At 45.4% G+C, this 23,114-nt stretch overlaps 1 protein-coding gene across 1 annotated transcript in view; it reads right to left on the bottom strand.

Moving 5' to 3' along the window:
- Positions 1 to 23,114, bottom strand: part of LOC311244306 (membrane-associated guanylate kinase, WW and PDZ domain-containing protein 1-like) — a gene marked incomplete at its 5' end in the record, with an annotated part of 219,745 nt that overhangs the window by 34,850 nt on the left and 161,781 nt on the right. Inside the window, 10 exon segments of the mRNA XM_084333755.1 lie at positions 10,604 to 11,253; positions 11,835 to 12,020; positions 14,991 to 15,012; positions 15,015 to 15,102; positions 16,138 to 16,233; positions 17,495 to 17,506; positions 17,508 to 17,550; positions 20,241 to 20,276; positions 21,007 to 21,089; positions 21,710 to 21,977. Of these exon segments, the coding sequence (XP_084189881.1) occupies positions 10,604 to 11,253; positions 11,835 to 12,020; positions 14,991 to 15,012; positions 15,015 to 15,102; positions 16,138 to 16,233; positions 17,495 to 17,506; positions 17,508 to 17,550; positions 20,241 to 20,276; positions 21,007 to 21,089; positions 21,710 to 21,977 (1,484 nt within the window).

Below are 23,114 nucleotides of genomic sequence, written 5' to 3'. Positions count from 1 at the left end.
GGATGAGTGGTGGTGTGTATGTTTGTGTGGATGAGTGGTGGTGTGTACGTTTGTGAGGATGAGTGGTGGTGTGTACGTTTGTGAGGATGAGTGGTGGTGTGTACGTTTGTGAGGATGAGTGGTGGTGTGTACGTTTGTGTGTGGATGAGTGGTGGTGTGTACGTTTGTGAGGATGAGTGGTGGTGTGTACGTTTGTGAGGATGAGTGGTGGTGTGTACGTTTGTGTGTGGATGAGTGGTGGTGTGTACGTTTGTGAGGATGAGTGGTGGTGTGTATGTTTGTGTGGATGAGTGGTGGTGTGTACGTTTGTGTGGATGAGTGGTGGTGTGTATGTTTGTGTGGATGAGTGGTGGTGTGTACGTTTGTGAGGATGAGTGGTGGTGTGTACGTTTGTGTGGATGAGTCTAAACTTCACAACACACAATCTAAAACCCCTTACCTCCCGCTCCCAAACCGATCTTGTATCTCAATGGGACTTCCTGGTTAAATAAAAATTAAAAATTAAATAAATAAAAAGAAATTGCAATATAAATTTGTTTGCGATTTGATAATGGCATCATTTCAAATCGCGATTTCGATTTAAAATCGATTAATCGTTCAGCCCTACTCTGCGCCACGTGGTTAAATGTGGGAACATGTGGGGGTGGAAGGTGTCTAAGGCCCCGTTTAGACGAGCGTTTTGTGAACAGAAACCGCAAAAGTCATCTTGCGGTTTCACTTTAAATTTTACGTTTAGACGAGCGTTTTGGGATGGAATTCTGCGTGCAGACGACGCTGTAACGACTCGAGACGACGGAGCCCCACTGTCACACGATTGGCGCATATGTCACATGACGTGCTGTGAAGACCCGCCCTACTCTGCCTCTGATTCGCAGACTGTGGATGGGGAATGTGATTGCACCAAAGCAGAGTCACTTACAGACAGTGGGTCCATCCACTCACGCCGCGGGACAGATTCTTGTGTATTTAACCCTTTCACTGCCACACGACAGCGGCAGCCGGTTGTGTGATAGTAAAGGGTTAACCTTCTGTTGTGTGGCAGTGAAAGGGTTAAAAGTACTGCCAATGTAGCCTTCAGGTGATCTCCGTTCAGACATACTTGCTTTGTTTACGTCTCGGCTACTGGCGCATACCTGCTACCTGTGCCGTAAGCAGTACTCGCGACCAGAGCCGTGACAACCATTTCGTCATCGTTTTATCAGATGTATACGTTTTAACAGTTTAGACGAGAGCGCAAAGCTTTTGCGTTTCTAGGAATTCCACCCTGGAAGGTAGTCTCACTTTTTTGCGGTTTCACCCCGTAAAAACGCCGTTTCCGTATAAACGAAAGGCACATCCGTAAAAATATTTTTGCGGATTCACCTGCTAGCGTTTCCGTCTAAACGGGGCCTAAGAGGCTCTATTGAGGGACGATGACATGCTGTGCAGCGGTGGAGGGAAAGTGGAAAAGTTCCTGCCTCCACTGTGAGGTCGCTGGGCACGTCTCAAACAAGCTCGTCTCCCGCTGGATCTACAGGTCGGGGAAGCATTTCCATTTAGTGTCATAATGTTCAGCACACTATGTGCAATATGTGTGCAGGCCAGGTTTTTCTTCTGTACTGGAACAAGAAGCTGTGAATTAATTGGTGAATCAATCTGCTACCGAGCTCATGGCTCACGGATTCAATACTCTGTTGAAGCGGCGTGGCCTTGGTGATGCTGCACCCGCCCACACACACACACACACACACACGCACCCACACACACACACACCCACACCCACACCCACACACACACACACACACACACACACACACACACACACACACACACACACCACACACACACACACACACACACTTGGAATGAATGGCCTTTCCTCACAGTCTGCTGAAATCACATTGCTAAAGGATCTACACAGTATGAAAAATAAATTAGCTCTTTTGTTCAGATAAACTTTACACTGTTCCTGTTCTGTTCTTTGTTCTAATACACCATCACATCCACTGATCATCTCATCTAACCTACACTGTGTTGCTTTTCTCTCTCTCCCCCTCTCTCTCTTTCTCTCTCGTCTGATATACACTCTGCTCTTCCCTCTTCATTTACTCCACATTGTATTCTCTCTCTTCTTTCTCTCTCATCTGATATACACTCTGCTCTTCTCTCTTCATTTACCCTACATTTTATTCTCTCTCTCTCTCTCTCCCTCCCTCCCTTTCTGTCTCTTTCCTGGCCTCCCTCTCTAGGGACAGACCCTACTGAAGTGCTATGGATCGTTGTCATGGCAACAAATGGAAAGGAAGTCAAGATGGAGGAGGGTTATGGCTGGCCTCCTTTAGTGCGATGAGCCCTACTATATGGTCCTGCTTAGGGATGCCCCGATCACGTTTTTTTGCCACCGATACCGATCGTCTATGAGTCATATCGGCCGATAGACTGCCGCCGATACCGATCGTTTTTGGTTTTCTTATAGCAGCTGGCAGTATTATACTGTAGGTCTAACACAGGCATTCTCAAAGTCCTGTCTAAATTATCTAATCTAATCTCAGAAATAAAGTGAATAGTACTGGGTGTTGAGCATAACAGTATCTAAGTTAATTTACTTCTGACCATTATAGTCAAAGTATTTTCCTATGAACTGAAACTTATAAGATGTTCTCAGTGTTCAGTTAGAGCTATGAAGCACGATAGCTAATTAGCCAACAGCTGCAAAAAACGAATGATGTTATAAGACATTGATATCAGGAGCTATCTGTAGCTACTGCTAGCCAGCTAGATAATGTTAGACAATGCCTCATGTATTAAACTAAAGTGAATAGTTGACTGTGTCATTTTGTTTAAACAGTAACGTTAGCTAGTATCACTCGAGGTGCACTCGACTCTGCCGGAGCATTTGTTGACATGGGTCTGTGAGGGGGAGGGGGGGAGGGGGGAGGCGTGCAGCAGCAGCAGCCGTGAGCGAGAGAGACAGTGAGTGAGAACTCCGCTGAGAATTGGATCATGTTTTTTTTTGCGAGTGTCATCGATCGGTTTTCACGATCGGCGAAAATAAAGCATTATCGGAATTCACCGATCTCATATTTATACTGAATATCGGCCGATACCGATCGCTAGCCGATCGATCGGGGGCATCCCTAGTCCTGCTGTATGGTCCTATTGAGGACGACAAGAATTTAAATGAAAACTGAACCCCAGTTTCAGTTTCTTATGGCACAAACTGAAACAAATGTACAGATCATTGCTTTGTTTTTCCATACTGTGTGTATTGTATTAGATGTTGTCCTCATCAGGCATGCGTTGCTCATGGGACGACTGGTTGCACTATGTTTGAATGACGCCCACGTGCACGCGAGCTCCCGCGCATGCGCATAAATGTTCCCTCGCATACACAAACTAAAGACAGTGCCTAATTGCCTCTACGAATGGAATGTAACACATTTCATTCACAAGTGTTGTGTGAATGTATCTGAGAACGTATATTTGAACACACCTGACGACCGGTGCTACTGTTATGCAAAGTAGTACTTAGCGAGTTGGGGCATCAGTCGAGTGCAGCGCATTCCTGTGTGCCACGCGTGCACATCCGTGCATGTGCATGTGCATGTGCGTGCTTCTGCTCACAGACTGGTTGCACGGTGTGCAACCCCGTCCCATGAGCAACGCATGCCTGGTCCTCATAAGCCTGTATACACCTGTAGATCCTTCCTCCATCACCACTGCAGCCTCTGTGTCTCTCCTCTGGGTGGCAATACAATGAGCACAATGTAGAAAACTGGGACAGCCATCTGTTGAGGCTGTACCTGAAGCTAAAACATAAAGGATTCCGTTCAATTTCAGATACATTGTTCTGCCTATTGCACAATGGATTGAGGTCTGGGCAAAAATTCATTATCGCATTCCAGCATGTTGTGATAAAACATGATCATTTAGAGTTTTTACTGCAAAGCCAGCAAATCTAAAGTTGCTGTGTGTCCATCTGAGCCGATACCCCACAAGCAAACTACTTTCACATAGAAACTCAGCCTCCGGGGGAGATAAGGACAAACTGCTGAATTGTAGTATCATGACAAAAAATGTCTAATGCACGCCTGTATATATGTGATAATGCAGACAGTGCCATTGGAATCTCGGCAGGGACATTCTATCAGGCTCCCTTATAGTTCCAGTGCACACTATGCAGTTTCGGTAGAAGGAGTTTTGTTTTATTTAATTTGTAAAGTAAATTTGTGATTAATTTGTGATTAATTTGTGATTAAGTAAAGTAAAACAAAATACATCTTTTGTCATAAATCAAAGCAAAATAATTTTTTAAGCCCTGTGAGCCAAATGTAAGTCTAGAAGATACTAAGAAGAGAGTCACAGCCCTGCCAATGCTGCCATAGTAAACAACTTGTCAGATAGCATCATAGCTTAAGCATCATAGCTTAACTAGTCAGGTAGAGTTAACTAGTCAGGTAGATTCAAACTGTGAAAGAGTTAACTTGTCAGGTAGCTTCCTAGTCAAACAGTGAAAGAGTTAACTAGTCAGGTAGCTTCCTAGTCAAACAGTGATAGTGTGGTAGTGAAAGGGTTAACCGGCTGTAGTGTGGCAGTGAAAGGGTTAACCTGCTGTCATGTGGCAGTGAAAGGGTTAACCTTCTGTATTGTCACAGTGAAATGGTTAACCCTTTGGTAGTGTGGTAGTGCAAGGGTTAAACCCCCCTCACTGCCCATTCAGAAGCCTCATGCACCAAAATACACAGTAACACAAACCCTAACACAAACCTGCCTTTAAAGGAACATGTGTAATAGAATACTTAAATATGGAATATTTGACCAAAAGAAGTGCATGAGTAGGGTTGGGCATCGTTTGGATTTGAACGATTCCGGTTCCAATTCAGATTCTCCATTTCGATTCCTGTTCTACGCGATTCTCGATTCCGATTCTTTGAGGTGCAGGTCAAAACAGGTCACAGCTTATTTCGCAGGAGATTTTTTTTTTTTTTTTGAATTTTTTTAATTTGGTTGCTGTACTGTAACTAGGGTATTAATTAACAAAGTAAAAAAATATATAATAATAATATTTTTATTTATTTATTTTTTTTAAGAATCGAAATGCAAACATGTTACTTCCGGTTCCAGAACCGGAAGTTAGGAACCGGTTGCTATTAGAACCGGTTCTCGGTGCCCAACCCTATGCATGAGGCTCTTTGGACTGAAGGAAGATGTTCATTAGTTCATCTATTCCTGAGGCCACAATGGGACATACAAATGGTTCATCAGGCGTTCCAGTGTCTCAATAAGTGAACTACACTAGAACATGAAGAACACATTCTTCTGATCAGATTTCTGTGATCACTGTTAAATAGGGATGTCCGATATTATCGGCCGACCGATATTATCGGCCGATATCGGCAGTAAAATGTGATATCGGAAAATATCGGTATCGGTTTAAAAAAAAAAGAAAAACAATAACAATATTTGTTATATATATATCCAGTGAAATGATTAGTTACCTGAAATTATTCAGTTTTTTGGGGGGGGAAACCCTGCATATATCGGTATCGGTTGATATCGGTATCGGAAATTAAGAGTTGGACAATATCGGAATATCGGTATCGGTAAAAAAGCCAATATCGAGCATCCCTACTGTTAAATGAACAGATGATAAATATTCCCTGCAGACTCTTTTGCCATTTATCGGTCCTCGTATTGAACAGGAATGTGCAACACAGCGCACAACTCACACGCAAGTCCATGGGTGACTGGTGCAGACGTTACCGATGCAAACCGCTCTTAAATACGTTACAAAACATTAACGGGAGACGTGACAATGGAGCTCAGCGGGAGACGGGTTTGAAAGAGGGGCGAAGCACTGAAATGAGGGCAATTGTGTTTTTAGCCCGTCTACATTTGAAAGCCATCGCAGCGGGGGGGGAATCCTGTCCGCTGTTTGAATGGACCACATGTTGAGTTAGGCCCTGTTAGGGTAACACTCAAAAGTAGATGTATTTCGGCCTGGCAGTCAGAGAGAGTTTAGTTCTGCTGCTAACGTTAGTCGCCAGTTCGTTATTGTGCGTCAGTACGTTGTGAAATATATGTGTAGGTTATTGTTCATTATTACATGGCGTTTTAACATTCGCCAAAATGCTTGATTGTGATTGGTCAATAGCGCTCCGTTGCCCATAGCAGCGGTAAATTATTTCTCGATAATTCACCGCTGCTACGGGCAACGCGCAATAATGACCGCTGTTAGGGGCAACAGAGCGCTATTGACCAATCAAAATCAAGCATTTTGATCGCAGTCACGAAAGCTAAGCTTTACCATTATGCACAGCTCGTCTTGTCGATGGTGTAAAATGAATTACGTATATTGTTAGTAAGTTAGACCTGTAATAAGCGGGATAATGTATAGCTATACTCTGTCATTGTCGCAAAATAATTGACCTTCACTGCGTTTAGAACACCACGGCTGCGCCTCGGTGTTCCAGAACGCCGTGTCGGTCAATTATTTTGCGACAATGACCTCGTAGCTATACATTATCCCTTACATAATGGTAAATCTACAGACAGCTGTATTTAGGATGTGTGTGCGTGTGAGCGAGGGGGAGAGTTAAGAGAGACAGAGAAACTAACGCAGCGTTACAGTGAGTTGTGAACTTGCTCTTCTGACCAACTACAGACTGAGTTTTGCACTCTTTTTTTGGTGAAAAAACATCTTTGAGATGTTATGTCAATCAAGTGAAAGTAAAGTAATCCATGTTGCTTCACAGAGCTTCTGACTTTTCCACACCCCTCATTCACTCAGAGATAATTTTCTTTTACCAATATCGATGCCGATTATCTGCCATACTGATAATCGGTGGACCCCTAGTTACAACAACTAAAGTTATGTCCTTATGCACAACGGGAGATTCCTAACATGGTGAGTTGACTTTCATCTATGTCAGTTTTACTTTTACATTTTGGATTGCATTTCAGAGACAAGGGCAGCCATATGCGTGTGTGTGTGTGTGTGTGTGTGTGTGTGTGTGTGTGTGTGTGTGTGTGTGTGTGTGTGTGTGTGTGTGTGTGTGTGTGTGTGTGTGTGTGTGTGTTGAGCTGGAGGGGGAGGTAGCAGCCAGGTGTGTGTAGCCCACAGCAGCCTGTAAAGCATCTTACATTATAGTTAGCTGTGTGGGATATAGTCATATACTAATTAGGGATGTTCGGTATTGGCTTTTATACCGATATACCGATATTGTCCAACTCTTAATTTCCGATACCCCACCCCAAAACGAAATAATTTCAGGTAACTAAGATTGCATATCTCTTGTCGTGGAATTAACACAACATGATGCATACTTTTGACAATAAGAGTATGCATTGATGTGATGTGTTAATTTCACTGAATGCATTCAATAAGGCATTCTAAATGTAAACATTATCTGTGCATCTCCCCTTTTCTTATCTCTCTCCCTCTGGTTCTCACTCCCTTTCCCTTTTCCCCTCGCTCTCTTTCCTTCTCTCTCCCTTATTTATTGTAATTTTCCTTGTGTACTATTGCTACTGTAATTTTGTATTTGATTTACTTGTATGCATGTACACATAACCTTGTTTTTGTTGCAACCCCCCCCCCCCCCCCCCCCCCTTCCCTCAAAAGGCTTTTGCTTTTTGGTCAGGCTGCTTTTGTATATAAGAATTTGTTCTTACTTGCTTGCCTGGGTAAATAAAGGTTAAATAAAATATATACATATTTTTTTATAATGATAAAACCGATACCGATAATTTCCGATATTACATTTTAATGCCAATATCGGCCGATAATATTGGTAGGCTGATAATATCGGACATCTCTAATACTAATAGATAGATACTAACAGATAGACACTAATACTAATAGATAGATAATAACAATAGATAGATACTAACAGATAGACACCAATACTAATACTAATAGATCGATTCTAAAGTGGTCCGCACACGTATCATACACACACACACACACACACACACACACACACACACACACACACACACACACACACACACACACACACACACACACACACACACACAGTCACACACAATGGTGTTGACATTTAACACAGTACAGCAGCACAATCCCAGTGGCAGCACCAAGGTCATCTCATTAGAGACATAATTTATGTGGGGCTGCGTCTCCAAACCTGCCACACTAATAGAGATCTGGACCAGTCGACACTGTGGAAGGTAGTATCTATCCCACAGTGAGGTCGGGACGCAAATTAAGAGACCTCTGATGTCATAAGTAATGGATAATAAATGTTCCCCTCGATAACAGTTTGTCTTGGTTTGAAATCGCCAACGAGAAATACGTTCACATCTCCGAGTTGTTCAGGGCCAAAATCTGAAGTGTGTGTGTGTGTGTGTGTGTGTGTGTGTGTGTGTGTGTGTGTGTGTGTGTGTGTGTGTGTGTGTGTGTGTGAGTGTGTGTGTGTGTGTGTGTGTGTGTGTGTAAACAGAAGTGCTGGTGGTGGTGCAGTAGTGCAGTGGTATATGGAGTGAACTGGGCAGCATTGGAAGTGCAGGGAGAGCTTGGACATCCACGTTAATGATGATGTGTGACTCCATTAACATACATGCACAGTTCTGACTACACAGCCTCTCCAGAGTTATTATTCTAATCAAAATCAATGACAGATCTCTTTGCTCTCCACATCTCTCCCCTTTATTGGATACCCCAGTCCCCCCACCTCTCTCTCTCTCTCTCTCTCTCTCTCTCTCTCTCTCTCTCTCTCTCTCTCTCTCTCTCTCTCTCTCTCTCTCTCTCTCTCTCTCTCTCTCTCTCTCTCTCTCTCTCTCTCTCTCCCTTCATTCTCTCTCTCCCTCCAAGGTAAAACAACACACACTGGAAGGGAGACAGACAATGGACTTTTACACAACCTCCACGCCATAAAAACACCTATTTAGAACGTCGTCAACAAGGACAGAGCGGCAGAGCAGAGAGAGAGACAAACAGGGAGAGATAGAAGTCGAGAGATAGTTGATAGGAGAGAGTAGAGCTGCCGCGATTACCGCATTACCGCGGTATCGCTGTTACATCACGCCCACCGCAAGAGTAGGCTGAATACCGCGTCACCGCTGTTTTTTTTTATAATAATAAAGTACCCTTCTCTCGTTGGGCTTGCGGCTCTGCAGATATACCCTACTCCTCTATCGAGGTTCCAAGCGACCCTATTGGGTACCAGAAAAGTCATGTGAAACATTGCAGACCACTGATTGGTCAGAAGAGAGACGCGTCACACGTCGGATCGTCTTGCAGTGCTTTTACTTCCTGAATCTCAGCCATTGATCAGAGCTCAAACTCACAGTCACGTTAGCTCCCACCGGAGACCGGAGTGGATTACCGACGTACCGTCGCTCCTCAGGGAACGAGGCATAATGATTTTACTGCAACGAAATGTTATAATAAAAGCCCTTCGTTCTATACACTTGTCTGATTGAAAACTTTATTAACAGACCGCAGAATGGGTACAACTCTGCACGCTCTGAGCAAAGAAAGGAACTGAGATATGAATTGAGTAACGCTTGCCTTGCTATGGTCCGGTAAATACGAACGTGTAACTATATAACGTAATGCCACAAAACGAATGCCTTTGTAATCATAAGTAGTAACGTTATAATAATAATAAGAAGAAGAAAGGGTCGGGGGGTAACCGGCGGGCGCGCCGCTACCACCCTGCACGCGACACAGAGGGGATACTTCGAATCCGTGTTTCACTTTTAACGAATGCGTGCTTGCCGAATCCCAAACAATATTCATGCTGCAAAGTCATCCTCTAAAGATAGACATTTAGACTAGAGGCAGGCTATATGCTATAAAGAGTAGACTACAAAAAAAATGCATTCAAACTTTTTTTTGTGTGTGTGTGTGTGTGCGGTAATAACCGCAGCGGTAGGAAATATTTCGCAAATTTGTGCGGTAAGGAAAACATCAATACCGCGGCAGCTCTAGGAGACAGGGAGACTGACAAAGCCTCCGAGGGCCGATGCAGCAGCGTCCATATTCATGGTAGATGAGAGTCCCTGACCTCACGCTCCTCCTCTCCTCTCCTCTCCTCTCCTTCCATCTATTTCTCCCCTTCACGTAGTCTTCCATTGTAGCCCACACTCATCTGTTGACCCACTCCCCCGCTCACTCGGTTACTCTCTCTCTCTCTCTCTCTCTCTCTCTCTCTCTCTCTCTCTCTCTCTCTCTCTCTCTCTCTCAGCTCATCCTTGCTTCACCTCTCCTGGTTTCATCCAGTTGTAACATTTCACCCTGCCGCCCACTCTCTTCCTCTTACTCACTCACTTAGTCTCTCTGTCGCTACTATTCAAGCTGCTGTCCTTGGCTTCTTCTCTTCATTCTTTTGAGGCTTGTGGTGACACCATCTGCACCTTTCAGACCCATCTACCCTGCATACAATAAATACCTCTCTGTCCATCCATCCATCCATCCATCCATCCATCCCTCCCTGCATACAGTACATACCTCTCCGTCCATCCATCCCTCCCTGCATACAGTCCATGCATCCATCCCTGCAGTACATACCTCTCTGTCCATCCATCCCTCCCTCCCTAGAGAACGTACCTGTCCGTCCATCCCTCCATCCCCCCCCTCTCTGCATAGAGAACGTACCCCTCCCTCCCTCCCTCCCTCCCTCCCTCCCTCCCTAGAGAACCTACCTCTCTGCACCAGCATGGTGACCTCGCTGCCTCTGGGACACTTGCTGAGCAGATCCACCACCTGGTTGTGGCTCATGTTCTGGACGTTCCTCTTGTTGACCTCCACCAGGATGTCCCCCTCCCTCAGGCCGCGGCAGCGTGGGTAGTCCACGATCTGCTTGACCCTCTGCCCCCCCCCTGTCAGGCTGTCGGCGATGGTGAACCCGAAGCCCTTGTCCCCCTTCTCCATGTGGACGGTGATGAGCTCGGGCTGGGTGGCGATGGACGAGGCCATGGTGACCACGTCGCTGATGTAGCCGTCTGATGTGCCGTCGGCCGAGGGGCTGTGGGAGCGCGGGTCCCTCATGCCGTTCATGGGGCCGTGGCCGGACGGAGAGCCGTAGGCCTCCTGGCCGCCGTTGACGATGATGGGCTCCTTGTCCACGATGGCCACGGACGTTACCAGGCTGGTGTTGGGGTCGTCGGGGTCAAAGGGCAGAGGGTAGCCACGGCAGAGAGCCAGGTCCACCAGTCCACCGATGGGGATGGACTGGAAGATCTTCACCACCTGGGCGTGGGTGTAGCCCAGGACTATGGTGTCGTTCACGCTCACTATCACGTCGCCTGCGGCAGGAAGAACACCGTCAGTAATACAATCATTTTCAATGAAAAGAAAACACATCTTAACAATGATTGTTAAGATTCATTGTTTACATTTACATTTAGTCATTTAGCTGACGCTTTTATCCAAAGCGACTTACTGTGCGACAAGTCATCAGGAAGGGCACTCTATCAGCTGAGTAACAATGTTCATCAAAGTGTTGAGTGCTACAGTGTAGGTTAGTATATTAGGACAAGTGCATGACAGTAAGGTTAGGGTTAGATTAGAATTTTTTTTTGTTTGTAATTTTTTTATATTATTTCAGATAATGGTTGAAGAAGTGCGTCTTTAGTCGACGGCGAAAGATTGGACGGGTTTCGGCTGTCCTAACTGGGGTGGGTAGTTCATTCCACCATTGTGGGGCAAGGACTGAGAAAAGGCTCTTTGATGATGATTGTTATTGATTGTTATTATGATGAGAATGATTCAGCGCTGCCACTGACACGATTGTCACATTCCACATTTCATAGCATTGAGGTGACACCACCTTCTATCTCCTTAATCTAAACAGTGCCCCCCTGTGGGCTGTGGCTGTGTACTGCACCTGTTTCCATCTTGCCGTCCAGGGCCGCGGGCCCGTCCAGCACCAGACTCTTGATCTGCAGGAACTCGTCCGGCTCGTCGCCGCCGACCACCGTGAAGCCGAAGCCGCGCCGGCTCTTGTTCAGCTGCGTGTTGATGAAGACGCCCTTCAGCTCCGCCGGGTTCCGCGTGAAGAACGGCTTCCCGCCTGCGGAGACCAAAGGGGGCCATTTTGAGTCTCGGGTCAGACGGCTCAGGGGGCGCATCAAGGGGCGCGAGTTCTGTTTTCAACCCAGTTGAGAAGAGCTTAACCCTTTCACGACCACACTACACAGAAGGTTAACCCTTTCACTACCACACGACTACATACGGTTAACCGGTGGGGTTAACCCCGTCTGTACCGTCTGTAGTGTGGTAGTGAAAGGGTTAACCTTCTGTAGTGTGGTATGTTAACCGTCTGTCGTGTGGTAGTGAAAGGGTTAACCTTATGTAGTGTGTGGTATGTTAACCGTCTGTAGTGTGGTAGTGAAAGGGTTCACCTTATGTAGTGTGGTATGTTAACCGTCTGTAGTGTGGTAGTGAAAGGGTTAACTTTATGTAGTGTGGCAGTGGACGGGTTAACCTTTTGCCGCGTGTCGGTGAAAAGGGTTAACCTTCTGTAGTGTGGGAGTGAAAGGGTTAAATGTGCTGTAAGTGGTATTTTCTTCTTAAAATAAGTGGCAAGTAGCTCTACATTGCGACAGCTATCACTGATGTAGAGTGTCTGGTCAGTAACGCAGGTCTCCCAGTCCCTCCACTCTGCACTAAACAGTCATCACTGATGTAGAGTGTCTGGTCAGTAACGCAGGTCTCCCAGTCCCTCCGCTCTGCACTAAACTAAAAAAAAATACATTTTCTGGTACCCCTTCCCATTTTATCCAGTCAGGAGAGAGAACCCTAGATATTTATTTTTGGCTTGTTTTAAGAAATCTCGCCATGCCAAATTTGCTGATGGCAATGGCAGATTATTTTAATTGTTTCAAGCAGATAATTGCTTAAAACTCGTTTTTCTTTCTCATGTTTGCAGTGTGGAGTTATCCTCTCCTGATTGGATGAAGTGGGAGCGGTTTCCTGCTGGGGGGCGGAGGGACCGGGAGCGCGAATGCTTTACCCAACGCAGTTGTGTGCGATTTGCTAACCTGATTGGCCACTGACGTTTCTGGTCATGTGACATGTGCACCAATCGTATGACTGCAAGTTCTTTCGACGGTTAAGCTTAGGCACTCTTTCGAAGTTGGTTACGGTTAGAGTTTGTCTTAGAGCATGGCGATAGAACGCCAGGTGCTTTGCAGGCTGTTCGACGCGGAAATGGGCAAAGACACAGCTCGTCACGCTATTGGGCGCACATGTCACATGACCAGAAACGTCAGTGGCCAATCAGATTAGCAAATCGCACAACTGCGTTGGGTAAAGCATACACACGCGGACCGGGAGACTGTATGTCAGTGATGGCTGGCGGAATGTAGAGCTATTATTTTAACAAAATATACCACTTACAGCGACTTTAATCACCTGCCCTCCTAACCAACATCGTGGATTGCATAGTTGAAATACACACACTGCAGACAATCCTCCTGAAGTGTAGGCTGAGAGATAGCGGATTGTGACATCATGATAATTGATTTGTCAAGTGTTGGAGCTCTTGACACTCTTGATCTCTCATCTCCCGTGATGAACCACCCATTGATCTGTCTGATTGTCACAAAGGCATGGACTGACAACGAGGTAGATGGATGCATCCAAATGATGTCTAATAATTCTGTAATATAAATACCCCCACTCCATTGTCTCAATGGATTCTTCCCTAGAACAATTTGTTTCTTTCAAATTACCTTTATTCGCTTTTACTTTATAAAAGAAAAAGAAGAGGTTGCCCATCAAAACACAAAGGCAATTGAACTCTGTCTCTGGTTGTTATTTGGTAAATCTCACTTAGATTCAGTATAATTGCATCAAGATCATGAGCTCTATCAAGAATAAAGAAAAGCCTCAAATCGATCTGCTCTACATGTTCAATATATAAGATCATAGCAGTTGCTTCCTATATTTCACCTCCATGTGTAACAATCCACTGGCATGAGTGTAATATACCAATATACCAGAGAGTGTCATGACTAAAGTGGGTCATAACTAAAGCAGTTAATCTGAAATCAACTAACAACACTCTTTAAAAAAATTACAATTGCCCCTGATTAAAATATTTCCATTTAAATGTTTCCTGAGCACAGGCTACATCTCATTACCTGTGTTCATTACCTGTGCTCATTACCTGTCCTCATTATGGCAAAAAAAGATTTCAAGAAGAGTGCCAATAAATCTGGAAGGCACTGTAAACGTGTGTGTGTGTGTGTGTGTGTGTGTGTGTACACTATTTCTGTCTGCTTGTGTATTGCAGTCCCTTCCATCATATATGCATAAGCACTACATATACCAGCACTACACATACCAGCACTACACATACCAGCACTACACATACCAGCACTACACATACAGCACTACACATACCAGCACTACACTGTTGCACCATCCCAAGAGAATCATTTGGAAAATCCTGCAGTACAAAATGCTGGATAGATGAAGAAGGGACTTCTGCGATGGCTCTCAAACCAAACATATACTGTGTGTTGTCTGCTGTGTGGTGAGGCTTACGTTTGGGCCCTCTTGGGCCTGGGGGCTACGTTTGGGCCCTCTAGGGCCTGGGGGCAGAGGTAAACTTACGTTTGGGCCCTCTAGGGCCTGGGGGCAGAGGTAAACTTACGTTTGGGCCCTCTTGGCCTGGGGGCTACGTTTGGGCCCTCTAGGGCCTGGGGGAAGAGGTAAACTTACGTTTGGGCCTCTTGGGCCTGGGGGCTACGTTTGGGCCCTCTAGGGCCTGGGGGAAGAGGTAAACTTACGTTTGGGCCCTCTTGGCCTGGGGGCTACGTTTGGGCCCTCTAGGGCCTGGGGGAAGAGGTAAACTTACTTTTGGGCCCTCCAGGGGCAGAGGTTTGATTTGATTTGATTTGATTACGGATCCCCATTAGCTGGTGCCATGGCAACCAGCTAGTCTTCCTGGGGTCCACAATAAGAGGTACAATAAGATAAGATATTCCTTTATTGATCCCCTTGGGGAAATTCAGGGAGGTGGAGGTAGACTTACGCTTGGGCCCTCCGGGCCGGGGGGCAGAGGTGGAGGCACGTTAGGGTCCCTGTAGGTCTCCAGGTGGTTGTGGGCATAGTTAGCGAGTGGAGCCCCGGCTGAAGAGTGTTCTCTATCCACTCTGTACAGATACAATGACATGGGCTGTTAATTCATGCACTTGCATACATACATACATACATACATACATACATACATACATACATACATACATACATACATACATACATACATACATACATACATACAAACAGGCACATCACATGCATACACAAACAATCACAAAGAAATGTACAGTTAAAGACATACAAAGTAATGTACAGTTAAAGACATACAGTGAAATGTACAGTTAAAGACATACAGTGAAATGTACAGTTAAAGACATACAGTGAAATGTACAGTTAAAGACATACAAATAAATGTACAGTTAAAGATACAAAGGCATACAGTGCACTTCCTTTAAGTACTCTACATGCACAAGGCAAAGAAAAGGTATTAGTATCAGTAATTATGTAAGCTCAATACTTGAATTCTCACTAACTAGTAACTCATTTTCAAGTCCAGTTGCAAGTTTTTATTCGCTGCAACCCATTAATAACTAATTAATTGCGATGTGTAGTAAATATTTGATGAAAACATTTATCTTATCCGACTGTATTTGACAGTAATGTTGCATTTCAGTGATATGAACAGTTAGCAAGCATGATATGATAATGACAGCTTCTGTCAGTGCAATCCAAAGCAACAGCTTCTTCAAGGTAAAGAAAATCGACAGTAGTTACGAAAAAAAGGAATAGCAAATGATATAAAATATGAATGATTAATAATAACCAAATAAACAATAACCCAAACACTGAACAGGACACCAGAGCTGGGGGCCAGCTCCATTTATACATGACATCTGGTCAGGAAAGTGAATCAAAAGCCTTGAGGAACCGGACATGGTCTTTCCTCGTCGTCTCGACATACGAGAGATTTCAATTCACTTCCCGAACGAACTGGACAACAGGACAAAAAAATGGAACGTGGCCCGGAACCCAGAAAGGAGACAAAACATGGACGAGCACAGAGAAGAAGGGACATGACGCTCACAGACATGAAGAAAGAAAGAAATGGTGCCGTGGCAGGAAACGAACCTCGAATGTACCGCTCACCTTCAGGAGGCTGCGGCTGCTGCTCCATGTGCTTCCTGCGCCTGGCCTCTAGCACCGGGTTCTCATACTGAGTCTTCCTGTTTATATGACTGAGGGGGGGGGGGGGGGAGAGATAGAGAGGGAGAGGGAGAGAGAGATAGAGAGGGGGAGAGAGAGAGAGAGAGAGAGGGGGGAGAGAGGGAGGAGAGAGAGAGGGGGAGAGAGGGAGATAGAGAGGGGGAGAGAGAGAGAGAGAGAGAGAGAGAGAGAGAGAGAGAGAGAGAGAGAGAGAGAGAGAGAGAGAGAGAGAGAGAGAGAGGGGGAGGGAGAGAGAGATAGAGAGGGGGAGAGAGAGAGAGAGAGAGAGAGAGAGAGAGAGAGAGAGAGAGAGAGAGAGAGAGAGAGAGAGAGAGAGAGAGAGAGAGAGAGAGAGAGAGAGAGAGAGAGAGAGAGAGAGAGAGAGAGGGGGAGGGAGAGGGAGAGAGGAGGGAGAGAGAGAGAGAGCGATAGAGAGGGGGAGGGAGAGGGAGAGGGAGAGGGAGAGAGAGAGAGAGAGAGAGAGAGAGAGAGAGAGAGAGAGAGAGAGAGAGAGAGAGAGAGAGAGAGAGAGAGAGAGAGAGAAAAAGTGATGGAGGGACAGAGAGAGAGAGAGAGGAGAGAGAGAAGTGATGGAGGGACAGAGAGAGAGGGGAGAGAGAGGGGGGAAGAGAAGTGGTGGAGAGAGAGAGGTGGAGAGAGAGAGAGAGAGAGAGAGAGAGAGAGAGAGAGAGAGAGAGAGAGAGAGAGAGAGAGAGATGATATATTGAGAAAAGGGAGAGACAAAGAGCAGAGTAGTAATGAATGAGGGGGGGGGAAAGGTGGACGGAGGAGAAATCGAGAGGAAGATTCATTGTCAGTGTGATGAATGGCGCTACATTCGTAGTTGTTGACAGCTTCTCACAGTATAGCCTCAGTGACGGCTATGCTGCTTAGGTCACATAACCTTAAGCCATGAGCCAGCAGACACAAAATGGACGCCAGTCCACTGCTGAAATAGCTTGGTGCCACTCAATTCCAATACAGGGCCTGACGGGTAAACTGAGGCTCAGCGAATATCCGCGTCAAGGTTTATAGCCTCTACAGTCAAGCAGGTAACAAAATATGCAGTCATATAACTGAAGGTGCCTCTTACATTACATTTACATTTTGTCATTTAGCTGACACGCTTTTATCCAAAGCGACTTACAAGTTTTTGTACAACAAGACAGCAGGAAGGGCACACCTCTTATCAGCTGAGTGACACGAAAGGTTTGAAGTTCTGTAACCCTGGGTTACATAAGCCTAGAGATGGTTTTGTTCTGAGGTCAGGTGTCAGTGAGATGTTGAACTTACTCTACATATACACCCGTACACAGGATCGTCAATCTTCTCCCATCCCGGAGGCAGCTCTGAAACGGAAAAGGACACGTTAGAGATACACAACTCAACCTGATATTAATAAATGTATAATATCTGCTTTCTCTTGGGAGTGTAAAAGAGACTTGGAACAATAAACACTATGGAAACTATAACACTGATCTAAGATACTCAGATACTGCAGCTGTATACTTCTTCATTCAAATGATGTTATCGCTTTTTCTCTACGTGGTCAAAGTAAAAAGAAACAGCAGCATAAAGATTTAATGTGTGTGTGTGTGTGTGTGTTTGGGGGGGGGGGGGTTCTGTAATGCGGGGGGCTTTTCTGACATGGTATTGGTTTCAGAGAGAGGGCCGGGCAAAAGGTGACCACTACTAAAATGATTCATCATCTTATCTAGGCCCTCCACCTTTGTTATGGCATTGTAAAGCACCATCCCACCCACGTTATGTTCAATTGGGATTATGTGTGGATATTGAGAAAGCACTTGGCATAGTAGGACTAACATCAGTGATGCTCTTCAACGCATTTGATGAACACTCCTGCCGTGTCGATAAGGGCCCCGTCATCCTGGAAGACACTACTGCGATCTTCGGGAAAGAAATATTTATCCAGAGAAAAGGATGCTAACTCAGAATTGCTTCGCCGGTAGTAAGTGGAATGTGGCCGAGCTGGATCGATCCCCATAACGGCACTAAACGGAACCGCCTGCTCCATTCACTGTAACAGGACCCTTTGTTGACATTTCATCTTCATTTTAATTATTGTACCCTGGTGGTGCGATCATCATGTATCTAATTCCAGAATTGCCCATAGCACAAAATACGTTTTATAATAAATAAATAAAACAATCTAACCCAATCTCAAGTCAGAGAGCAGTCAAGGCCATTCAGAAATAAATCAATTAAGTGGAGACCCCACCCCCCCACCTCCAATGTACAGTCCCCCCCCCCCACCACCTACCCAACCTCCTCCAATGTACAGTGTCTACGTCAAATGTATATACTCTCTTTTCTGGACTCTTTTCGTATCACAAACAGTACTGTATTTGCAAATCTGGTATGTCATAAATGTATAGATGTAGCAGTACTGTCTATCTGTATGTCGTGTGTGTCATAATATGTTATGATGAATTGAAAATGGGGGACCCTGATGTAAACAAGACGAAAGTCTTTCTCTGGTCTGCATCCCCTTATACAATTGTATGTATTGAGCTGTACTGTCGTGTTGGTTTAATTAAAGTTTTATAACGTATCAATATTCCTCAATCAGACCGCCTGCCGTCTCCGTAAACGACCCCTCCCAGCACAGCTCCAGTCTTCAGAAGCCGAGTCCAGTTTGGCTCCCATTTGAGTTTAAAGGGGAACTATTTTACTATTTCTTTCACTATTTGGGCACTTTTACACAATTCCTGTGAGTCTATGGAACACCTCTGTATTTTTATTTTTTTCATTGTTTTGTATTTCTAATGAAGTCCTCAAAAACAGCATTTTTCTACCTCAAGATCTTAAGCCGTTTGAGCCTGGGCTCCAACCACTGTGTGCAGCTCATCATGTACCTGATGCCACACAGCCACATCATCATGCAGCGGTGTCTCTCTGACATCACAGATCAGCACATTTTCAGATGACTCAGTTCAGTGAGGGTGAATATTGTGAGAGGAGAATTGGAAGAATGCGCCAATATGAGAATTAGAGACATAGATCATATTAATATAAGTTCACATAGCTAGGAAACAATGCTAAACACTCAAAAAGGCCATTTATAAGATAGTTCCCCTTTAAAGCGGAGTCTGCTAAGCAACCGCTGGTTCACATACAGAACAATTGATCACAACTCATCATCAGGGGCCAAGAGATACAGGTCAGAGAGGTCCTTGCCGACGTCTGGGTCTAATAAATAAGGTATTGAGAGTTGGACTGGAACATATGATGAACACAAAGAGGTAACATCTGTATGGATCTCCAGTAGAGAAGCTCCAACAGCCAGATTATGACCACATGTTCTGCCCAGATGGCCCAATGTTATATAGTGTGCCCAGTTAATCAACACACACACATACAGCACTTGTGCCTTGCTCAAAGGGAACATGCTGACAGATAAGGCCTATTAAACTCGACACAGTCCCATTAAGACGCTAACCTCTGATTTTCGTCCACGCTGTATTTGATTTCACACAGACATTAGCGCTGCTCTGTGCGGAGTGGTGTGTGAGCCTCCACCCAACGCAGGCTGGATTTCACAATCCATAATCACAGACTGCCTCTGCCTGATCTGCCAGCAATAATAGGGGCTCGTAGCCAGACGTTCAAAACACTTGCATGATTTGGGAGATTTGATTCCATCTCAGCGCTTGCCTTCTGCCACCCACAAAGTGGCTGAGAGTCAGGGCTGCGTAGCCATTTTACGGTCCAGGGAACACTTATAACTAATATTACATCGACCTGAATCGTCAGCCAAACACGTTCCCAAGTAGGAAAATCACCGTGTCATTCACTGTGGGCACAGTGAACAGGATGTCTTGTGTTTGGAACCCCCTAAGTGCACATGGTCCTGATTATGACCCTTGTAATGTATGTTAGGAACAGAGGCGGCACTATAGCCAATGGATTACAGTATGGATGATGAGAGAGAGAAGGAAAGAGAGGGAGAGAGAGTGGGAGAGAGAAGAAAATAAGGAGAGAATGGTAGAGGAAGAGGAGTATTATAAAAAACACCTACCTAGTTCACTCTCCAGATCCTCTGTATGGACCCCCTCTTCTCCAAGACGAAGAGAAGGAAAACAAGATGAAGAAGAGAAGAGAGATGGAGGGAAGGGGCAGGAGACAGGAGCCAATCAAGAGAAAGAATGAGGTGATGGGGTGGCAGGGGGGGGAGTGGCAGGAGATCCCTTAGTGTCAACAAATAATAGCAAAATGAAAGGCAACAACAACAGTCTGAGATGCTCTTGACAACAGAGGTTCTCAACATCACCACTTGGTGGTGCAATTTCTTAAAATATAGGTTGTGGATTTTCTATACATTCTATATTAGATTAGATTTCTATTTTAGGTGCATTTTAATGGCATTGTTATGATATTTTCAATCCTTTGTACTGTCACTTGTTCAGACGGAACACAACATTGCCTAACGGCAATTAGTGAAGAAAATCTAGCATCTAACGTTACACAGGGTTGTTTAAAAATCCTTTAGATGAAACACAGGACCAGACCAGCATTTTGCAATCAAAACTCAAATAGAAGCTGGGCAAAAAACACATTCCATTTGGATTTTCCATTTAGAAAAAGTTAGTAGGCTATTAAGGGGATATATATAATGCCATTATAATTGCCTGTGATTATATATATATTTCTTAAAGATCACAACAGATCTAGATCTGTGAATGTGAATGAGAGCTCAAGAGCACCACCTATCGATTTTTAAACAACCAAACCAAGATGGAGAAGACCTGTAAAGGGGCAGACGATGTCCACGCAGAGCAGCTTACCATCGTCCTCGCATTCCTCCAGAGGTTTGGACACTTTGTCGTTACAGCGAGGATCCAGCCACGACGTGGTCTTTGTGTTGTGGCTGAGCGGGAGAGAGAGCAACAAGACAACAGACAGTCAGAGATGGACTCTTCAAACCAGTAGGAAAGCACAGCAGGGGGCTCTTCAACGCCGAGAATGAGAAAGAATACATAACTCTACAACCACATAAAGCAACATACAACAACCGCTGAAAGTACACAGCCATCCCGTTGTGGTGTGGTTGTCCTGTGCTGTGTTGTTGTTGGTGAGGACAGAGAGCTGGAGGTACTGGTAGTCAGGTGATCCGGCTGTGATCTCTCCTTAGAGATCAGGGCAGGGCATGGGGGGATTATCAGGCTGGTCTGAAGGGCTGCAGGCCCAGAGAGCCATGCTGGTTGGCTGGGGAGAGGAGGGGGCTGGGTTGGGTTACATTAGGCCAGGGGGGTTGGGCACTTTGGTCCAATAGGAGACACTTCCCTGATATTTGTACAGGTAAAGATTTTGCATCAAACACCAATTCCCGTCTATTGGTGTATTAGATTATATTAGATTCAAATGTATTGTCATTATACAAGTACGGTACAATGATGCTCATCGGGTCCTTAATAATTGCGTGCAACAGAACAGGTTAAAGGTCGTTCAAACTCAGCATGTTTAAGTGTTAGGTTTTAGGTGACATACTCTATGAAGTAGAGTTCTCCATTCTCCGTGTAGGCCATCTCCCAGTTTTCAGGCAGGGGTCCGAGGGGGTCCTCGGGGGAGGCCTGGGGCTCCGCAAGCGTCTGCTGCCCGCTGTCTGCGGTGGAGGCGGCCGCATTGTTCAGACCGTAGGATGGAGCATTCTCGCGCGCGGGGTACGGCCGGAGGATGCCACCGCGGCCCTCGTCCTGGTCACTAGGGTTACCTGTGCACAACAAGGGAGAGGGGAAGAGACTACGAACTAAGGATCCTGGGTAAGGAGGAGCACAACACAGAACAGAACAAAACGCGGTTTATGTCTCGTCCATGCGACAGGGAAGTAAACAAGGTGAGCATGCTGCGATTGCCCCGTCTGTAGGGTCCTGCGATGCCTTCTGCATAGTTTTCTTATGGGAGCATTAGCATGCCATGCCTACCAGAACCCCTCCCCCCCAGCCCTTACTATCGTTCCCACCCAATTCACATTGAATGGGAATATGTTAATTATTTCAGTAACAGTCTCTCGCAAACTCTCTCCTACCTCAGACCCCCCCCCCCCCCCCCCCTCCCACTAGCCTATTTTCTCCTGGAGCCACATGAACCCCCAACCCCCACCCACCCCCCCCCCCCCCCCCCCTCTAGTCCCTCAGCTCTGCCCAGCACTGTCCTCGATCACTTCCGTGGTCCTTTCAGGGTTTTGATCAAATGCTAATTCAACACTCTGGCAGCCTGGCATGGGGCACACAGAGAGAGCATAGATTCACACCACGGACGGAGGGGAAAAAACACCATTTAGCAAACTGTCTTTCAGACTCACAAAGACAGGACAGACTTCAAAGAAGGAGCAGAAAAACACTTATCTTTGTCCTTTAAAAAAATCTGATCATTTTATTAAAGAAATTCATGTGGGTTTAAATTGTGCTAATAATAGAGATTGGCAACAAATTTGAGGTGTTTGATAAAAAAAAAAGAGAGAGAGAGAATAACAAGCTCTGTGAACTCAGCCTATAGTCTACCTCTTCTGCCCGCCCACTACACCCCCCCTCCTGGCAGGCAGATGGCAGTATTTTGAGTGTCTTCACCCAAATAAATCAGCATCACAAAGACATGATGTAACCGCCAGACACCCAGCAACGCAGAGCAGAGCAGAGTAAACACAGACACATCCCCTCTACACACTTACGCACGCATTCACATATGCAAACAAACGGATACATGCAATAGACACACAACAAAAATGCACGTCGTGCATACACAAACACACACAAGTACACACGCACAGATTCCTACAAGAGACAGAGAGAAACGCATAGGCACACACACACGTACACAAACACACACAGACAAAGACACACTGACACACAGACAGACCCAAAGACACACGGACACACGAACACGCACCGACAGC

This window comes from Notolepis coatsorum (genome assembly GCF_963971535.1).
Source record: "Notolepis coatsorum genome assembly, chromosome: 17".
Lineage (NCBI taxonomy): Eukaryota > Metazoa > Chordata > Actinopteri > Aulopiformes > Paralepididae > Notolepis > Notolepis coatsorum.
This window is presented reverse-complemented; position numbering and strand designations above follow the sequence as displayed.